The sequence below is a fragment of the Pseudopipra pipra genome, chromosome 2 (genome assembly GCF_036250125.1).
Source record: "Pseudopipra pipra isolate bDixPip1 chromosome 2, bDixPip1.hap1, whole genome shotgun sequence".
Lineage (NCBI taxonomy): Eukaryota > Metazoa > Chordata > Aves > Passeriformes > Pipridae > Pseudopipra > Pseudopipra pipra.
Window position 1 is genome coordinate 18407129 of NC_087550.1, and position 19424 is coordinate 18426552.

Consider the following 19424-nt stretch of genomic DNA (forward strand, 5'->3'; position numbering starts at 1 on the left):
TGAGAACCTGCCCTGAGTCCTAGAGATTAACACTGGAGTGGCCCCTCTGGCATTTGCACGTTTAATGTGAAATGACACTTATATGCTCTAACGCTGTTCTGTTTAAATGTATGAACTGATGTAATTTCATTGCTCCACTAGAGCTGAGACACACTTAGAGAGGGAGAGAGACTCTGCCAGGCTGGTATTGAGTTGTGTCTCCAGCTGGGAATTTTGGTCAGTTCAGATCATGTTAAAATAATTGGAGATACTTGTGCTTATGTAGGCCCTTAATCTTTAAAAAGATTAAGATTTAAAAGATTAAGTCTACAAAAATTAGGGTTAATTCTGAAGAAGAAAATTTTTGTTCTACAGCAAAAAGACAGAAGGTATCCAGCTTGTACTGCTGGATGTAACACTTTGGCAGCTCTGCTGTCTTAGGGCTTTACGTTCCCCAGGAGGAATGTGTTGGAAAAAAAGCTGCCTTGGTTAGCAAGGAGTTTTTATTCCTACCAGGATTTTCTTAGAAATACATTGAATTAAATTTTGAAAGACTACAGTGTCTGTCTTGATAGGGTTCTCAAAAAATTGTCCAACTGCTCTGGATATTGCACAAGAATTTAAATAAAGGAAGAGATTATACCTGAGGGTCAGTTATACAGCTTTGAATAGTGATTGAATGGTGTCTTGACTTTAAAGAAAAAAATACCTGAAATTCTAAAATTGTGTGTGTACACCTTTTAGCAGTGGAACTTCTTTTAGACATTCTCTGGACAGCACTTTGAGTAGTTTACGTCAGTGTGTGTATGTGTAAGTATTTATGTCTGTGTATGTAAAAAAACAAACAAACAACATATGTGTTTGATCACTTTAGAGAGTACAAAACAATCAAATTAATTACTTGGCAGTACAAACCCAGCAAATTAGTCTCACTGATACCCATATCCCCTGCTCTCTCTTTCATGAGAAAAAAGGCTCCTAAACACCACGGCCTTGCCATTTGAGAAAACATGCATAGGCATTAAGCTGGACTAATATGTTCGAACCAATCTAAAACCAAAGCCCTTGCACCAATATTGCAGATACACTTGCTCTGTGTCACGCCCTGCTGCAGGGGCAGACCTGGTGAATTCGGAGATCCCAGCAACCTGAGAAGCTGCACCAGCACAGCAACTCCCCAATCCGTGTTAGTCCTGTTTTTATTAACATGCTGATTCCTGCAATGAGAGAAGTGTCCTGCAGGGAGCAGAGCTGTTTCCAGCTCCGGTGCTGACTTTCTGCAGCGGGAGCATGGGCATATGTCCCTGGAGCTACATCAAAGGCATAACGCACACCCTTGCAACAGTTAGTTTGCAGCAGTGAAGTCTTGCTCCGTGTTTCCCAGAAAATGCCTGCCTGGGATGGTGCTTGAAGTGGCTGAGTGGCACAGCTCCAGGGAGACCGGCATGAGAGCTTACCTCTGCTCCAGGCAATTTTGAAAGGGGCCAGAAGAGGCCCCTGCTAAGTAGTTTTTAAAATCACAGCTTCAAGTGGTCACAGCTTCAAGTGATCCCTCCTGCTCCTAAGCACCATATGTGCCATGAAGAAGAGATAAAATTCTCCTGTGGAGATAACTGTGACCCATGTCGAGGGTTTTGAACCCTGCAAAATCTGAGTGACTTTAAATACGCTGAGCCAAGGAAGGGTTTAGCTAAGGGTGCAGTATAGCTCCAAACCTGTGTATTTGTGATTAAAATTAATCCTAAAACCAGGTATTTGTGATTCAAATTAATCATCACTTTGATCATGCACCTACCATGTTGTGCTGAGCATTTTATATTGCCTTGGATCGTTCACAAAATAGACATTTGTTTGGGTTTTTTCCCCCTCTTTCTTTGGTGGATCAGGTGCCTTTCTTTTTCCTCTGTGAGCTGTGCCACCTTGAATCCTTGCCAAGATGATGGTCGATATGTCAGAGTTTGGGGAGGCTGCTCCCTACCTCCGAAAGAGCGAGAAGGAGCTGATGAAGGCTCAGACCGTTGCCTTCGATGGTGAGTTGCAATACCTTTGTGCTGCCAGTGGCTGGATAAGAGGGATGAGGGTTACATCCAAGTGTAGTTAAGGAAATGCAGAGCAAAGCCTCCTTTGTCACTGCTGTGCTGCTGCTGTTGGAGGTAGCTGGTTCAACCAAGTTCTGGTTCCTTAATTTGGCAAAGCTATTAAAAAACTACAGATAGTACAAAATAAAAATAATCTATGGTGAGTAATTATCTAGATCTAGAAGCGAGGTGTATCCATACTGCTCTTCTAAAAGGGGAATCATCTCTATCATTTTGAGAGAAAAACAACAGACATTGATGTTTCAGTAATGAGAGATTCTGTGGCCTGACTAGATGTCTCGTTTGATTTACAGGCTGTATGACAATGTGATGATAGCTTTTAATTTCTCATAATTTATTTTTCATGAAATAGGTTTATATGAGCCCTGAAGTTTAGTAGTAAGTGCAAATATGCCAATAACTTTAGCCTTTCACTATTCCCAACAGTTGCTGTAACTAAAGACCTAAAGTCTAGTGCAGCTACTCCAAACTCTAAAAAGGCACATACATAACTCAATGTAGGTTATTAATGTTGCTGTTTTTCAACACAAACCTCAGAAAAAATATGAAGGAATAAGGTTAAATCTGATGGCTGGCAGGCAAATAATGTGGGTTGAATTCCTTGCGCAATTTGAAATTCTCTGTGTGACTTTTTAGCTTACGCCTTAATTTGGGCTTAGATCTCAGTTTCTCCATCTGCACGTTGGTGATAATGATTATGGGTTTCCCGTGGAGGCTGAGGCTTAGCCAGCATTAGTGAAATATTTTGACACCTTGTGTTGGAAGGATCTAGAGGAAGCTGAGCCGTAGTTTCAAAGGGAGACAACATTTGGGAGCCCTACTCCTTTTGCTTCATCAGGCAGTTTCCCAGCACTGCCAATCTGTTGCAATCCCAGAGGTTTTGTGTCACTTGTGCAGAAAAAGTAACCCAGAAATCTCACTTAGGTAGGCATAGCGTTACTGTTTGATGCAAGCCTGTAAACCCTCAATCTCCACAATTTCACAGGGAAGAAGAAATGTTGGGTTCCTGATGAAAAGAAAGCTTACGTTGAAGCTGAAATTACAGAAAGCAGTGAAGGCAAAGTGACTGTGCAGACAGCGGATGGAAGGGTACAAAACTGTTTTTGTCTGATCTGTGACTAACAAGGCCAGAGCTGCAAGTTCCAGAATTTCCCTGTCTTAGTTTAAACTCAGTTAAGCCTGTTTCATGAAATGGGCTGTGAAAGGGAAGCCCCAGTAAGTGGTACCACATCAGGATAAGATAACACTCAGAAAACCATCAAGGGAAAAACAGTGATACAGTGATGGGTAGTCGATTGTCAGCCACCACACAGCCATGGGCAGTCTGTGCCTGGAGGTTTGCTACCAGCCAGTTCTGGTTTGGTCCCCACAGGTAAAACACAGGCTGTAGCCAAATTTTATGGCTCCTTTTGCAGCCATACCATCATGTTTCTTACTTTTGTCATCTCAGCCTTCCCCCATGCTTCTGATATCTGTGTAAACAAATGATATTATGTATGGACTGAGCTGAAGAACTTCCCTCTACAGGGGGAAATATATATTTTCTCCTATAAGGTGTGTGAAGCAACAGAAAATCCCAGTGTTTTCCAGTGTTTCTGTACTTATTTGTCTTTGCAGACCATGACTATAAAAGAAGATGACGTGCAGACAATGAACCCTCCCAAATTCGACATGATCGAGGACATGTCTATGCTGACCCACCTGAACGAGGCGTCTGTGCTGTACAATCTGAGAAAGCGCTACAGCAACTGGATGATCTACGTAAGGGCCAACACAGGGTGTATTTAGCCGCCTCCATTTCAAGTCCAGACTTCACATTTGAATGTGTTGTGTTCTTCATATTCATTTTACAACTTCGATAAGTCACAGAACTGAGGGTCTTGCTCATCTTTTCAAGAAAGAAGTTGCTCAGAGCTGGCACATGTCTGAATACAGACAAAATCAAATTAATAAGATGGTGCATAGCTCCTCGGTTTTGCTTGCTTGCCTAGGAGAGGTGTGGTGTGGGACATATTTTCTTCTATCAAGGCATTGGGGAGACCCAGTTTATTTTTCATCTTCTCATACTAATCTATGTCAACACCAGCCATGGGGATTTCTTTGCTAAGAAACTGCCTCAAGCTTAGAGTTCTTTACAAACATAACTTCTTTAAAGTATGAGCCTTTCTATCTTAGTTTAGTAGTGATATGCCCTTCATTTTCAGTGCTAACATCTGTCTTGTTTCGTTCTGATCTTTCCCTTTGTTCTGCATCTTTCCCATGACATGATTAACATAATTTCTGTCAGCACCAGAACAAGCTTCATTAGAATCTAATTTTAAAGGGCCAGAATTTTGCTCTCAGCTTGCTGCATTCAATTGTGTTGGAAATCAGTCAGAGGAATCTATTGATTTTCCAGCCAATCTCTGCTCTGACTTTTGGTGTTCATCAGAAGAGTAAATCCAACTTTTTCCCATTTAAATTCTGATTGTCAAACACTTTCTGCATTTCTCTAATAATCCCTTTACGGACATGTATGGCCTAAAGCACAGCTTTGTTTGTAGATCACTATAGGTAGAAAGTTAAATTTGGCATCTTGCTTTAATCCATTTTCTGGTTGGGGTTTATTGTTTTTCTTGTAGAAAACAGAACTGGGGACTCATGCCAAGGCCTAATGGTATTTTTAGGGGAAAGGACCTAGATTTCACCTGAAACTTTTAGAATTTAACTGAGCTAATTAATCTATGTGCACATAGTGATTGTGCCCATTTAACAACTGGGTTTCTTTGAAGATTTTTGCCTCAAGCTGGACTAAGTACCTGCTGACACCAATTCCCTGAGGTTACAACTGGAAGCTCATTTTTCCTCAGAATATCCAGGCCCCAGTGAACTTGGACTGTTGATAGTCCAAAGAACATCTATAAAGATAACTTTTTACCAACTGTGTTTCTCCAAAAGCTGAAAAAGGCTCCACATCTTTGGAGTATAACCCTACGAAGTTGTTTTCTCTTTGAACGTCCACCAGAAATTTTCCGAAGGTTCTCATATGAAAATAATAATGGGAGGCTTTTTTCTCCTCCTAAGAATGGATTTCAAATGGGAAAACTGTAACTTTCCATCACAATGCCCATTTTCAAGAGGAAACAACTCTTGTGGGGTAGCAAGGCAGAAAATCAAATGTAGGTCTATTTGCTGCTCCTTTGTTTTACTGAAAGGGATGTTTCTGTTTCTGGTTGACATCCCAAAACCACTTTTCCCCTTTTGAAAACTTCCATATCTGTAGTTTTGGTATCGATTGCCATTAGAAAGTCAATTAGCAGACCAGTATCTTCAGAAATTCAAATCGAAGGCTGAAATCCAAACCCGAATCAGAAGCTGGCAACACCAGGTCCTGCTTGGTTAACTATGACTTTTTACTTATTCACTGAAAGGGGGTTTTTTTTCTACTCTTATTTTGTGTTCCTCTCTAGACCTATTCTGGTTTATTCTGCGTGACTATAAATCCCTACAAGTGGTTGCCTGTCTACAAGTCGGAGGTTGTTGCTGCGTACAAAGGGAAGAGGCGCTCAGAGGCTCCTCCCCACATCTTCTCCATCGCTGATAACGCGTACCACGACATGCTGCGGAGTAAGTGGCACTGTTTGCTCTCACACTGGGCTTTGCTTTAATTAGCTGATGGGGTTGTACTGGATGGAAGTTTGTGAGAGCTTTTGCAGCGTGTAACAAATGTGAAAATACTCTACAAGCAGCAGGGTTTGGCAGTCGGCTGATTTTTGTTTTGTATGTGTATCTCTCTGTCTCTCTCTGTCTCTCTCTCTGTATATATATTATTTTTCTTAAACCCCCCTGCCTTTTCCAGTGGTACTTCGGGTAACAGTAAGCTCCGTACGTGGATTTATCAGTAAGGTGCACAAATTTAGCTGTCTAATCTGGGTGAATCCATATCCAGAAGTAGTTGTAGCAGAAATGGGCCCGTGTCCCAAACGTCTGTGTTTTCCCAACCTCAAAAATACACTTACTGTCAGTTTAGGCTCTGTATTCTAACACTGATAAGATGTATGCATTCCAAGGTTAGTGAAAGCCAGCTAACGAGGGTGCTGTGGGCACCACACTTGCACAAACTTGCCACGGCTCATTGTCACAGCACATGCTGTGGCTCTGGGCATCAGTTCTGTGGCACTGAACCTCCGATTTCCCTGTGGAATTTTCTCACCCTGACCCTCAAGTTACTGGGAAAAAAGGAGTTTATCAGCAGGGGGCAGCAGCAGTGTGTTAACACCAGGTCCTGCGAGGCGGCAGCGTAAATCCCGCAGAGGCTTGACTGGAACACATTCTGCTGTTACCTGGTTTTAATAAAATGGAAAGTCCCTCAGCTGTGAGGGGACAGAAAGTGCTGGGCAGAGGGGATGTGTGTGTGGCTGCAAAGAAAAGACCTTTTATCAGATAAGACTATCCAATATGTAGCCTGCCATGATGACTGGGATTTTAAAAAGAAAAGGGGAATTGAAGTGCAGTGACTTGGGAAACTGCCATGATTTAGCATTTGCTGAACTTAATTAATAATATATTAACATTGCAAAGTGTTCTAATAAATGCTTGTTTCTGATCAGGCCATTAAGCCTGGACAATAGCTTGCTTCATTCCAGCATTGTAAGGAGTGGCCTGTGAAAAAACAGCAGAATTACTTTGTTGGTCTGGTATTTAAGGAGCAGAAGGGTCAGATGTGAGCAAAGACACACCCAGTAGTAAGAGAAGAAACGTTTTGGTAACAGGAAATTACTTTCTTTATTATATTTTCCCAGACACAGGAGAATGTATATGACTCACAGGTCTTTAATACTGATTTGAACAAAACTCAAGAGAAGTATTAAGGGCAGGGCTTTCACTGAAGGGGGTCATTCGAGGTGATACTAGTTTTTATCTTTCTGTCTCTGCTTCATGTGATTCTCTACCGTCCTTGAAGGACTGATTCTGGAGTAGTTAGTACTCATTTACAATTATAATAAGCAATTTGCACACCCTATTAAGTTTGTCTCCTTTTTTTCCTCCTCCACAGATCGGGAGAATCAGTCTATGCTGATCACGTAAGTGTTTCTTTTTTGACTGATATGAGACTCTGTTGCTGTGAGAAACTCTGAAGAAAAAGAAACCTGAAGTAAAATACAAGTTGACTCCTGAAATCTCAACTAAATCACCTGGAACTTGATTCAAGTCGAGTAACTGGCAATTTGACCATCTGATGGTTAACTTCAGCTCCATGAGAAACTAAGGGTTTGGTGGAGGTTGGCCCATTTCTGATCCCCATCCAGTGTTCGTTCCAAGAAACCATGACAACTCAGTAGGCAGTTAGAGAAGCTTCTTCCAGGGTTAGCCCTGCTGCAGCTGCCCTCTTCAGAACACAGAGGAGTCCTTCTTTTCAGTGTGGTTGCTCTTGCTGCAAATTATATTAAGAATGTTATGTAGATGCATTGAAAGAGAGGGAAATGATCAAGGTAGAGAAGAAGAGGTGTGCCATTTACTGGCAAGCATGAAAGATGAAGACTTGAGGGTGTCTCTACACAGTCATATGTGTTCCTGGGTAATGCTGGCAAATTAGTACAGCTTTGCTGTACTTTTTCTAACTCATTATCTGCATATAGGTCTACCTCAGATAGTCTGGAAGTTTGCAATAAAACTTCAAGGCTTAAAGAAATCTCAGCAGGTTTGGACTGGATTTCTGAGCCCAGTCACGTGAAGAGTGAGCCACTGCTATCATAGGATAGCATTCAGTCTTCATTCAGTCAATTTGATGTGATTTCCATGGAAATGGCCAAACAACGGGCTGCAGACGTCAGAGTCAGTGATTCTGAGAATAACCTTGAGGGGAGGAGCTGGCTGGAAAGGGGTTGAAAGGATGAGTTACAGCTGTTTGAGCAATGCCTATGTTGACTTCCTCCTTCTTCTAGTGGAGAATCTGGTGCTGGCAAGACTGTCAACACGAAACGTGTCATCCAGTACTTTGCCACAGTGGCAGCCCTGGGTGAAACTGGTAAAAAGAACGTAAGTCTGCCAGTGGCTGTCTTATTTCAGGCTCCCAAGGTTCCCTTGTTGTGTACAACTAACCTCACAAGTTGCAGTACTGACAGCATGCTGTTCTGAAGGTAGAGAGGCAATGCACAGATGAACTTGCCACACTCCAGATGGAGCAGAAAACACTCTCCTGTTTCTGGACAGTTGCTTGTTGCTGCTGCTCTTTTTTTCCAGGAGTTTTAGGTTTTGTGTGTGCTAAATTTGCTTCTGATTGTGTTAAAGCTGGTCAGAAGATGGGGAGACTGTAAAGAATAAGAAATTTTTTTTCATAAGGAAAATAGTCTTCAAAAAGACTAGAATTATAACTTCTCAACAAAATGTCTGTTGTGGTGAAAGCTTTTCTTTATTCACCAAAAAATAGGAATATTTTGACAAAAGATTTTTTTTTCAATCAGCTTTTCTGTATCTCTGTTTGGATAAGTGCTGTTTTTCTTATAAGTGCTCTCTAAGGTTACAGTGAATACTGTATTCATGCTACTTTTCATCTTGTGTTGCTATGAGCTTCACTGCACTTGAAGACTCAGTGCTCTTGCATGGTGAATTAACTGACTTTTATGACTTGTATTTGTAAGACCAAAATTTCAGCCAGGCTTTGAGTCTATACACATAATTCACACCATCAAAGTCTAATCCACATTCATCTGAGGCCTGCAAGGCTTTCTTAACAAATGACTGAGTGGTCCAGAGCCAGCTTTCTGCATGCAAACATGGTTGGTGCTCATGGTGGTTTTGCTCTGGAGATGAAGGAACCAATGAACCAAAACACCAACTAACTGGACAGGGAATGGAGGCTGCTGCCAGATGTCAAGAATAAAAGGGTGTAAATTCAAACAGACAAGTTTTAGGCAATGAGATCATGCTGCACTTAAAATTTTGGATTATTTGGGGGGAAGAAAAGGTGATGATAATGAAAATAAAATGCAGTCTGGACTGATAAACTACATGGAACATCTTCCAGCTTCAACATCTGTTATTTGCACCATTGTGATGTATGGTTAATACAAAGTAACCGCCACACATGATTTTTGAAGGCTTCAAAAACTACTGCTGGTGTGTTGGTGCTCACAAGACAGCTAACCTTGCTAATCTTTATCTTTTGTATTGTTCTTCATAATAATATTTACATTCTCTCTCTTTTTTTTTCCTCTCCATTGTGTTTCTACTTTGTCAGCAACCCTCTACCAAAACCGGGGTAAGTCATCAGCTTTGCTATTTTACCTTTTCCATGCCAAAATGGTACTGGGCTCTGTCAGATGTGTCACAAACCTCAGCATTTCACTTTGTGTGGTTCCCCCAGTGAAGCATCCCCGGAGCCCAGGCAGACAAAGTCATTCGCTTCAGCAAACTGAAGTCTGTGCGAGTGACAGCTAAAGCTTTTCTCATCCCCCCAAATCCCAAATACTACAAGCTCTGAGTGCTTTCAAACCTAATGCATTCTAGCGCTTGTCACTGTCTTCAATAGCCCCTCTCCCACACACATTGACGCCAATGTCCCCACATGCTCCACAGTACATGGGAAGATACAGTGACTTCTTTTGCATGCAGATGGCACAAGATGTGAAAACTACAAAGCAAAACAGTAGGGAGCAGCAGAATGTTTGAGGCCTTTTAAGCACTTATAATTGCCTGATGACCTTGCTGTTATGCCATTCACACTGTGCCACCCCTGGGGTGAAGCTAAATAAATCACTTTGCTGTAGAGGCTCCACTCTGTAAGTGAATGCATGGCTGAGGTATAGTTGACAGCTGACTCTGTGGCCTGTAGGTTTCTCAGTAGTATTTCAATCTTGATTCCTAGGGAACCTTGGAGGATCAAATCATTCAAGCAAACCCAGCCCTAGAAGCTTTTGGAAATGCCAAAACCCTGAGAAACGACAATTCCTCACGTTTTGTAAGTCTGTAACATAATGCAGTGATGTCTAATTCAACAATGGCCAGTTAATAATACCTCTGTCATAAGCCCTTCATAAATTGCTTCACATTTTACCCGGTAATATGATTGGATTTCCACACAGAGAATGACTAAGTAGAATCTAACAAAAAACAAAAACAAGCAAACAAGCAACAACAAAAAAACAACCAAAAAACCCAAACAAAAAACCAAACACACAGAAAACCCCAACACCTAAAACCAAACCTACTGAAAGGATTGAAAAATAAAAAGGAACAAAGAAAGATCCACCCTGAATAATTTTTTAAAATGTTTAAATTGTTTAAAATTAACAGGAGACAAGCAAAGCCAAGTTTCAGGAAGCCCTCTGAACAGGAAGGGCATATCTTCTCTAGGACTACCTCTGCTACATAGCCTTATTTTCCTACCATATTTTCTTCTAGCCTAAATCACTCCCCCTTCCTATAATAACACTACTTCGTCACTAAGTATCAGAAATACACCACAGTCCCTGCTCCATTTGACATCATCCCTCTCTGCAGACCCACACATGCAGCAGTACTCCTGCTTTTGATTCATAACATCTACCTTTTTGGCTCAGTAAGCTCCCACTGCTTGTCCCTCACTGCTGACATGACCTTGGGCCTCTCCTCCTTTCCATTAGGCTTGCAGTACAGCAATAGTTTGGGAGCTCTGCCTCTGCCACATTTGGTTGACATTGGCTCAGAAGTCCAAAAAGAATGGCATGAGGACGACAGCCTGACTTTGGAGCCCATGCTTACCTAACAAACCTAGTTAAAAATTAAATTGGAAGGTGTGGTTGTAAGCATCTGTGGAAAGCTACACAACTGTATAAGGAGCTTGTCAGCTGGAACAGAGATTAAGCTGCACAATTGTAAAAGGAGCTTGTCAGTTGGAACAGAAATTAATTATTTTAAAAAGTTTTTGTGTTTGAATATGAGAAACTAAATGAAAACTACTAATTTTTTTATGAATTGGGATGGATTAATATGCAAATTTAATGGGCAAAGCCATGTAAAATCACACCACCTTTCTGACATAAGTAGCTGCATATAACTTAGGACTGCAAATGAGGAGAAGCCAAAGAAAGGAGCTTGTGTCCCTTAAACCCAGGCTTATTGCTCTGAGTCCTGCGTTACAGTAAACCTGCATCATGGAACTGGCAGCAGTGTGCTTTCCTGTATCTTAGCCTGGCAGATAAGTGTACTGTTATCCTTTCTCTGCAAGCAGATTACATGGCTACAGGTACAGAATTAGACTTGGAGAAGAACAGTATCATTGCTGGATATTTCTCGTTGAAAATCCGTCGTGCAAATCCAAGGAGTTGGCATGAACTGATTCTTTGGGCCATCAAGCAGCATCCTTTGTTTCCCTTTGTGTATATTATATGCACTAATTAGAATATTCTTCTTGTGAATTAGGGTAAATTTATCCGAATCCATTTTGGAACTACAGGCAAGCTGTCATCTGCTGATATTGAGATTTGTAAGCAGAAAACTCTCTCCTTTTTAAAAATACAGTTGCTCATCTGAAAGCTCTGACAGCCTTTCTCACTGAATTTTCCTTTGTGCAACTAGATCTATTGGAGAAGTCCCGAGTGATTTTCCAGCAACCTGGCGAAAGAGACTATCACATCTTCTACCAAATCCTGTCAGGAAAGAAACCGGAGCTACTAGGTAAGCGTTATGTGGATCCAAGGCCTTTCAGAACCAACATTCAACTGAATGGACAGTGGCTAAGGAGGGGTTGGGGGCAAACTCATGTGCAGAAAGGCCCTTACACTTCTACTTGATGGAACTGAACTTCCACTGTCAAATACAATCTTTTAGAGATACTGTTCCAGTGGCAGCAACAGAGACCGTTTTTCTAAAGTTTAAGACTTTTAAAACATAGCAGTATAAAGGCAAAAAGTGTCACACTGAATTTCTGTAATCCAAGGTCTCAAAACATCTGGAAAATGCTATGCCTCCAAAAGCGCTTGTGGTGATAAAACTTTAATTATCCAGATTTTCACATATGAGAAGATCTGCTTATAGGTCTATGAAGAAAAGTTAGTTTCCTCTTTTTGCCCCAAGCGACAAAACTGGCATCCCAGCATGTTGTGTAGCAGGAGAGAATGTTCAAAGCTGCTTGCTGCTGATTATGTGGTGATTACCCCTTTCAAGATGCCCCTGACTAAATGTGGTCCCACAGACCCACTGCAGAAGGGCAGAGAGAAGCTGAGGTCTCTGCTGCCGTCTCCTAATGCTTTGAATAAAATCTTCCCTAGTTATTTAAGTGATGTGGTTTGCTGACTTCAATTTGTGCTCTGAAGGAACACATTTTATGAAACACATTGTGGAGTCACTTTATTGCTCTTCTAAACTCCCACTAGGCCATAGGAACCATGATCTCTTTTGAAGTCTTATTATCCTGTCAGTGCTTAGTCAAGTCCCTAACACTCTTAGCTTTATGTGGCCTAACTAATGACAATTACATTACGGGAAGGATTTCAAGGAAGCTTTGCACTGAGATTCCTGTGAGATTCCCTGTGCTGGGAAAATATGCTCTTTCTCATAAACTGTCTGTATACTCTACAACAGCACACACCTTTCTGGCCAGCATGAGCAAGTCTGCAGGCTCTTGAAGAGGCTGAAAGCAACAGGGACTTCTGTTTTGTAGACAAGAAATGTATGTGCTTGTATATAAACATATACATATCTAAATATGGATAAGTATAAATACCAATAAGTATAGACAAGTATAAATGTAGGTAAATGAATATATAACATAGTGACTACATAGCAAAGTGAGATAGGCTTATAGACAATAAGATTTTATATAAACATATATTGATAGACATATTTACATGCATACATGCATATTTGGACATGTATACACGTGTGCATGTATACAAAAGATTGAAATCTATAGCAAACCTTGGTCTGCTACACGTGGGAGAAACTTTCTGTTGATTTAAGGAAGCAGATCTCTGCCTGTAGTTTTGAAGCCAGCTAGCTTTCTAGAAAATAAATCTGCATTTGTGGGTTTTGATGTGAAGGCAAAGGAAAGGGGAGAGAGAGAGCAAGCCGTATTCAGACTTTTGTTTATCAAAAGGCAAGTGTCTTCTGCAAAGAGTGATGGAAGTCACTATTTTGTGAGTCTGTTATAAAAAAGGGGAAACTATGCACATCCTTCTTGTCTTGGTTCATACTTCTCTCTACTTAGATGATATTTTTACCCCTACAGGCACACAAGGCAGAAAGTAGGGCTATACAGGAAATTACAAACTCAATATAGTACAATACATGCTTAATAGATGTGTATGCAGTATTCCCATATTCTTTTTATTCACACTTTCTCTAAATTATCATCTTCAGACTAAAACAGTAGAATAAGAGAGTTGGTTGCTGCCCTGCAGTTGTTGAAAAAAACCCCAACCAAACAGCCCAGTTGTGCAGAGCAAAATGCATATTCCTGTTGATTTTTTGATCTCCATCTTTGAAGTTAACCTGAATGGGTGGCAGTTTTGACCTTGGCAGTTCTTTTACAGATATGCTACTGATATCTACCAACCCATATGACTACCACTTTTGCTCCCAAGGAGTAGTTACAGTGGACAACTTGGATGATGGAGAAGAATTGTTGGCAACAGATGTAAGCCTGCATGGATTTTACTTTGGGTTCCGTAGATCAGGTGCATGTGGGGAGGAAAATCTCTGGGAGGAGCCTAACTTCTGTCACTGGAACTACTAAAGAGAAAGCAGAAATGGGTCTTAATTTTATTCAGACTGTGGGGTCATGAGACTGGTAGACTATTATGCTTTTGAATCTGGCCTTACTCCATGTGCCCATGGGCACAACGTTCTTTTAATTTTAATTTATAAAATGCTGGATAAAGGGAACTGTTCCCTCGCTCCCAGCCACTGCTGGGTCTTCAGGGTGTTCCTGGGGCTGCTTTGGGTGATAACATTCTTCAGCAAAATAGTAATATCTGCCAGCAAAGGTAGATTGTGGGGCTGCAAAACACCATTGCTTTTGAGTAGGGAAGTGAAAAAATACCTGTGTTTCCTTTTCACAGCAAGCCATGGACATCTTGGGATTTGTGCCCGATGAGAAGTCTGGTTCCTACAAGCTCACAGGTGCCATCATGCACTTTGGGAATATGAAATTCAAACAAAGACCCAGAGAAGAGCAGGCAGAGGCTGATGGCACTGAAAGTAAGAATAACACCTAAAATTTCTCCTCACTTTCAACACTCTGGCATGTATCAGGCAGTGTGCTGAGGAAGCAGCAGCCTGTTTGCTTTGTTCTTGCACGTTGTAGCTCCCGCTCAATCAAGAGTGCTCCTGCTTTATTTGTAGCAGGCTTGATGAGTGGTGGGCAACCTTACTCAGCAGAAGGTGAACATGTACAGTCAGACCAGCAGGATCAAATTCCCTTTTTGAGACCATTTGCACAAAATGGCTGTAAAATGTTGCTGCCTTAGCTTTCTCTTTCCTGTCTGCAGGTCTCGCTTCTTTACTTTCTCTTGCACATGAAACTATCTACAATCAGTGCGGAGATATGTTCTTTTCCCTAAATTTGAAGAGTTTCTTAAGTGTGATTCTTGCAGCAATTGGGGTATAGTTAGATGATCTTCTCTACCACAATGGAGAGTACAGGCACACCTAACACAAATCATTAAAAGACCAAAGTCTTCATCCAATTTCTCTTTGGAAGTGGATGTACTCCATTTTATTTTTTTTTTGGCTAGGCATGTTTCCATGTAGAAGTTTAAAGCCAGTTGAAACCTTGTTTTTCTTGACCAGGTGCTGACAAAGCTGCCTACCTGATGGGAATCAACTCCTCAGATTTGATTAAGGGTTTGTTGCACCCTAGAGTGAAAGTTGGCAACGAGTATGTGACCAAAGGTCAAAGTGTTGAACAGGTAAGGTGAAGCTTTCAGGATACTTGGAAACCTGCCCTGCAAGCCTTCAGAATTCATCTGCTAGATCTTACAGAGACAGAAAACTGCTAGAAATATTAACATGAGCCTCTAGTACCTGTTCTCATTTTATATGCCCAAACTTGGTGGAATAGACAGTGGAAGTGAGGGAAACTGGTAAAGAGACTGACAAAGAAATAGTGGCCAGCACTGCCTTTGATAGGATTGTTTTTCTGATGTGTAAGTAGCAGCCACTCTAGGAAACCAGGTGCAGTAAAACCACATGGGTATTTATATCTAATTCTGGATGCGAATATTTACCTGGAGGAGTTGAGACATGGATTATTTATTCACTCATCACTCATTCATTATTAATGTAATTTTAAGCTCTGTGTGACCTCAATCAGCTAAAGGCAATATCCACTTAAAGGTATCTCTTAATTTAGGGAGGCGAAAAAAGTCCTTGGTTAGCACTGCTGCAGCTGTAGAAGATACTGCAGCATTTTGGTTACAATAAAAGTTGTTTGAAGACAGGCTGAGAAACTATAAAACTGCTTCAGAGAGGTCTGTCCCAATGGTGTAGTTGTACATAGGCTAAAAAGAGACTTTAGACACTCTTTTCCTATTGCTCACGCTGTTGCATCCCTCAAAAATTAGAAGCAAATGGCAGTGATCAACCTGAGCACAGACCTCACCCCCTATTCTGGCAGTAGCTCTGGACATCATGACTGGCATCTGGCATGTGAGCTTTCTGATAGCTAACTTCCAGAAGTATAAGTGAATAAATCATTTGCAACTTGCTGTCCAGCTTATTCCAAAGAGGTGCTTTAAGAGCACTTTATGTACGTTAGTATACACACATATATACATAGCAATAATTTGAAAAAAATTCAGCAGATATAATAGGAGAAGCTGCGTGTTGTATTAAGTATGCCCTGGTGATTATAAGAACCATTGTGAAATTTCATTTAAACTGTAAGCAGATGTGGAAACAGGCTACTGTAATGAAATCCTTGTTTTCCACAGTGGATTTTGTCTCACACAGTGGTATTTTGAAACATGTCTTTTAGGTTTTGTATGCTGTTGGCGCCTTATCTAAGGCAGTGTATGATCGAATGTTCAAATGGCTGGTGGTCCGTATCAACAAGACCTTGGACACTAAGCTGCCAAGACAGTTCTTCATTGGAGTCCTGGATATTGCTGGCTTTGAAATCTTTGATGTGAGTATTAATGTGTGAGGACTTGGTGGAAGGACATAAAAGATGTCAAATGATAGCTCTTGGGTGGGTATTCCTTTTTCTAAATGAACAGGAGGCAAAGTGCTGAGAAAGCCATAAAGCATATAGTGTATATGATTTTATACGGGTTTTTTTATGAACAAATGTAAAAACCACTCAGCATTTAGCACAGCTGGACTCACCAATAGTTCCTGGGGACAACATCTCACATGCTTTGAGTTGTTTTTAGGAGAATGTATTGTTCCCATTCTTTCTTTTTTAGAGAAAGCATCTTTTATAGGGTTTGATATTCCTTCCTCTTTGTATATATAAGATATATCTTCATATCAACGTAAGAAAGAAAGTTTTTACACTGGGAACAATCATGCACTGAAACAGGCTCCCCAGGGCTTGGTAGAGCCCCTGTCACTGGAGGTTTTCAACAGGCCATAGCACAGGGTTTCCCTCCAATCTGGGTTGTTCTGTTGTTCTATCATTGTTGTACAGGAGTGTATGTGAGAAAGGCATGTCACAGCTCTTGTTTCTCGGAATCCATTCCTGAAGATAAGTGCTTAATGCTGTTGCTGCTACATGTTGCTCTCCATACATGCAGAGCAAAAAATGCGTTGCTCTGCTTTACAGGACTGGTGTGGCATGCTGCTGAAGGAAAGGCATGTGCATCCTGAGAGACCTGAACAAATGTGGGCTGCTGACTGTCTGATATTGAACTCCCTCCTCCCTTGCCTTCGGTCTTATGCTCAGTAGTTTCTCAACCAGTTACTCTTTAGAATGTTTTAGATGTAAACAGTTTCCTTCTTGCTGTTCCACTGTTAACTGCAATGCAAATGCTTCTTTTTTTTATCTCTTTCTGCAGTTTAACAGCTTTGAGCAATTGTGCATCAATTACACTAATGAGAAACTGCAGCAGTTTTTCAATCATCACATGTTTGTCCTGGAGCAAGAAGAGTATAAGAAGGAAGGCATTGACTGGGTATTCATTGATTTTGGCATGGACCTGCAGGCCTGCATTGATTTGATTGAGAAGGTATGTACAGTGCTAAGGAATACTTACTGAATTGGTTTTAATCATGATGCTCCCTTGGATACGTCTTCATGGCCCAGTGAACAGAGTAGGATAAACAGCAGAACAAGTTTCTTGCCTTGCTACGCACAGTATAGAATCAAAGGAAAACCAGTATTTGTGGCTACTCAGTTTTACCTCTGTAAGTCTGCATTACAGAGTGAACTGTAACCACAAGCTGTAACTGGTAATTTGTACAGCTGTATAACCTTCCCCGATTTGCACTTTTGTCTTTCTCTGTCCCTGCTGTTCTTCCATTTAGTTTGTTCCACATGTACTTAACATCAAACTTGTCAGCTTTTCAGGGTAAATGCCATGCTTCAGTCTCATGTCCTGTACCTCTCCCTGTGAGACTCCTGTTTCTCACATTACGTGTTGATGTACAAAATGCTTTGTGCTCTTTCTTTCCTGGAAAGGGTAGAAACCTCTCACCACTTCCCCAGCATGGGATATGCCTTTTCTTTTCCCTCCTTTGTGAGTATAATGTGGTCCTAATGGGCACAGCTGTCCCTAGCCATATCTCCCTTTGTATCTCTCTGCCATGTTTTATGGCACAGCATCTATCCCTGCTGATCTGAAAGGAAACATGAAATTTTGCATTTTGCACTATCAGGACATTTGGAAGAGCTGGAGTAGAAAGGCTGATTATTAGGTGTTCTATTTAATCACTTTCTTCTGCAGGGCCAGGATATCTGTGTATGATTGTAGTCACTCATAAAAAATCTGTCCACCGCCAGGAGGTTAGTTCATCTTTTCCTGAAACAAGAATGATAAAATGCAGTTGGTCCAATTGCCCTGAAAGATAAATCAAACCCTTTCTGGAAGCCATCATAAGGTCTCCTAAGGCACAACTGACACACTGAATAGGCAAAGGCTTCCTCCTCAGGATGAGAAAAAATTTTGCAGGCTTAAAATTCCATCAGATAAAACTTACAAGCTGCACAGCTACTGAAAGCAGGCAGCCTAAACATTTTCCAACAAAGATGCTCCTCAATCCACAGCCACTGGGAATCCTGTCTATCCTTGAAGAGGAATGCATGTTCCCGAAAGCTACAGATATGACTTTCAAATCTAAACTCTATGACAACCATCTTGGCAAGTCACCTAATTTACAGAAGCCCAGACCTGACAAGAAGAGGAAGTACGAAGCTCACTTTGAACTCCTTCATTACGCTGGTGCAGTAAGTTCCTCTGCTGCCTTGTATTAGAGGTCTTCCAGGTGGGCTTTGGCCATAGCACACAACAAGAGAGGGCGGGAAGGATGAAGAGGGGAAGAAAGGAACAGTGAGGAGTAAAAGCAGGTACCTACTGTCTCTGCACAAGTATTGCAGCACAGTTAGATGCCACTGGACTCCAGGACATCTGGTCCTTGGATGCACAAATAGAATGAAAAAAACTGAGGAAGGCTAACAGTGCTTCTGCTGAAAATATGCCTTGCCCTTTTCATTTTTCCTATAGTCAGATTAAGACTAGTGATTAAACAGCAGCAACAGCATCTAACTCTTCACCTTCATTTCCTGGACAAATGAACTGATAAATTTCTGCCTAACTTCAGGAGGGTTTTAAAAAAGAAAAACCAAACAAACAAACAAAAAAAAAGAACCAAACCAAAATATTTAACATCAGTTTTTACTCACGCTAGGACCACTGTGTCAAAGTAGCAAAAGGAAGAGTGGTTAACTCTGCTGTGGGGGTTTAATTAACAGGTCTGCTGATGCTGGGGTGAGCAACAATGTAATTCAGTGCTGTGAAACCTGAGCCAAAACTTGCCCAGTTTCAAAGCTTTGTTTTCAGGCCAGATAGGCGGGAAGAATTCGAGAGGGGCGCAGGACATTTTTTACAGATGATATGAAGCCTCAGCACAGCAGAGCTGGAATTTACCTGACGCTGTTAATTTCAAATTATAATTGAGCATTAAGCTCATTTTTTATTTATTAAAAGAAATAATGCCCATCTTGGTCTTTATTGTAGTTGTTAATGTATTATGCAAAGAAAATTAGAACTTCTATTCCCTTATGCTACTCATAATGGAACATATTTTCATACTAAATAGAGCTGTGGTAAAGTCCTGGAGTCAGATTTTTAATCATTATATTTCTGTCAGAAAACCCTAATTATTTCAGTGTAGCATGCTATTTTGAAGTTAAATAATTACTTGTGTGGTTTATACTTCAGCACTTAT

General features: G+C 41.0%; 1 protein-coding gene across 2 annotated transcripts in view; it reads left to right on the forward strand.

Moving 5' to 3' along the window:
- Nucleotides 1-1845: 1845 nt before the first annotated feature.
- MYH15 (myosin heavy chain 15) overlaps nucleotides 1846-19424 on the forward strand; it is a 45491-nt gene continuing 27912 nt past the window's right edge. For both annotated transcript variants that reach the window (XM_064644146.1, XM_064644147.1), the window contains exons 1-16: nucleotides 1846-2009; nucleotides 3064-3167; nucleotides 3696-3839; nucleotides 5528-5684; nucleotides 7114-7141; nucleotides 8003-8096; nucleotides 9298-9318; nucleotides 9925-10017; nucleotides 11460-11523; nucleotides 11616-11714; nucleotides 13571-13674; nucleotides 14099-14237; nucleotides 14829-14947; nucleotides 16015-16164; nucleotides 17036-17206; nucleotides 18244-18423. In XM_064644146.1, coding sequence (XP_064500216.1) covers nucleotides 1916-2009; nucleotides 3064-3167; nucleotides 3696-3839; nucleotides 5528-5684; nucleotides 7114-7141; nucleotides 8003-8096; nucleotides 9298-9318; nucleotides 9925-10017; nucleotides 11460-11523; nucleotides 11616-11714; nucleotides 13571-13674; nucleotides 14099-14237; nucleotides 14829-14947; nucleotides 16015-16164; nucleotides 17036-17206; nucleotides 18244-18423 — 1761 coding nt within the window. In that variant the 5' untranslated portion in view covers nucleotides 1846-1915. The remainder of the gene's footprint in view (nucleotides 2010-3063; nucleotides 3168-3695; nucleotides 3840-5527; nucleotides 5685-7113; nucleotides 7142-8002; nucleotides 8097-9297; nucleotides 9319-9924; nucleotides 10018-11459; nucleotides 11524-11615; nucleotides 11715-13570; nucleotides 13675-14098; nucleotides 14238-14828; nucleotides 14948-16014; nucleotides 16165-17035; nucleotides 17207-18243; nucleotides 18424-19424) is intronic.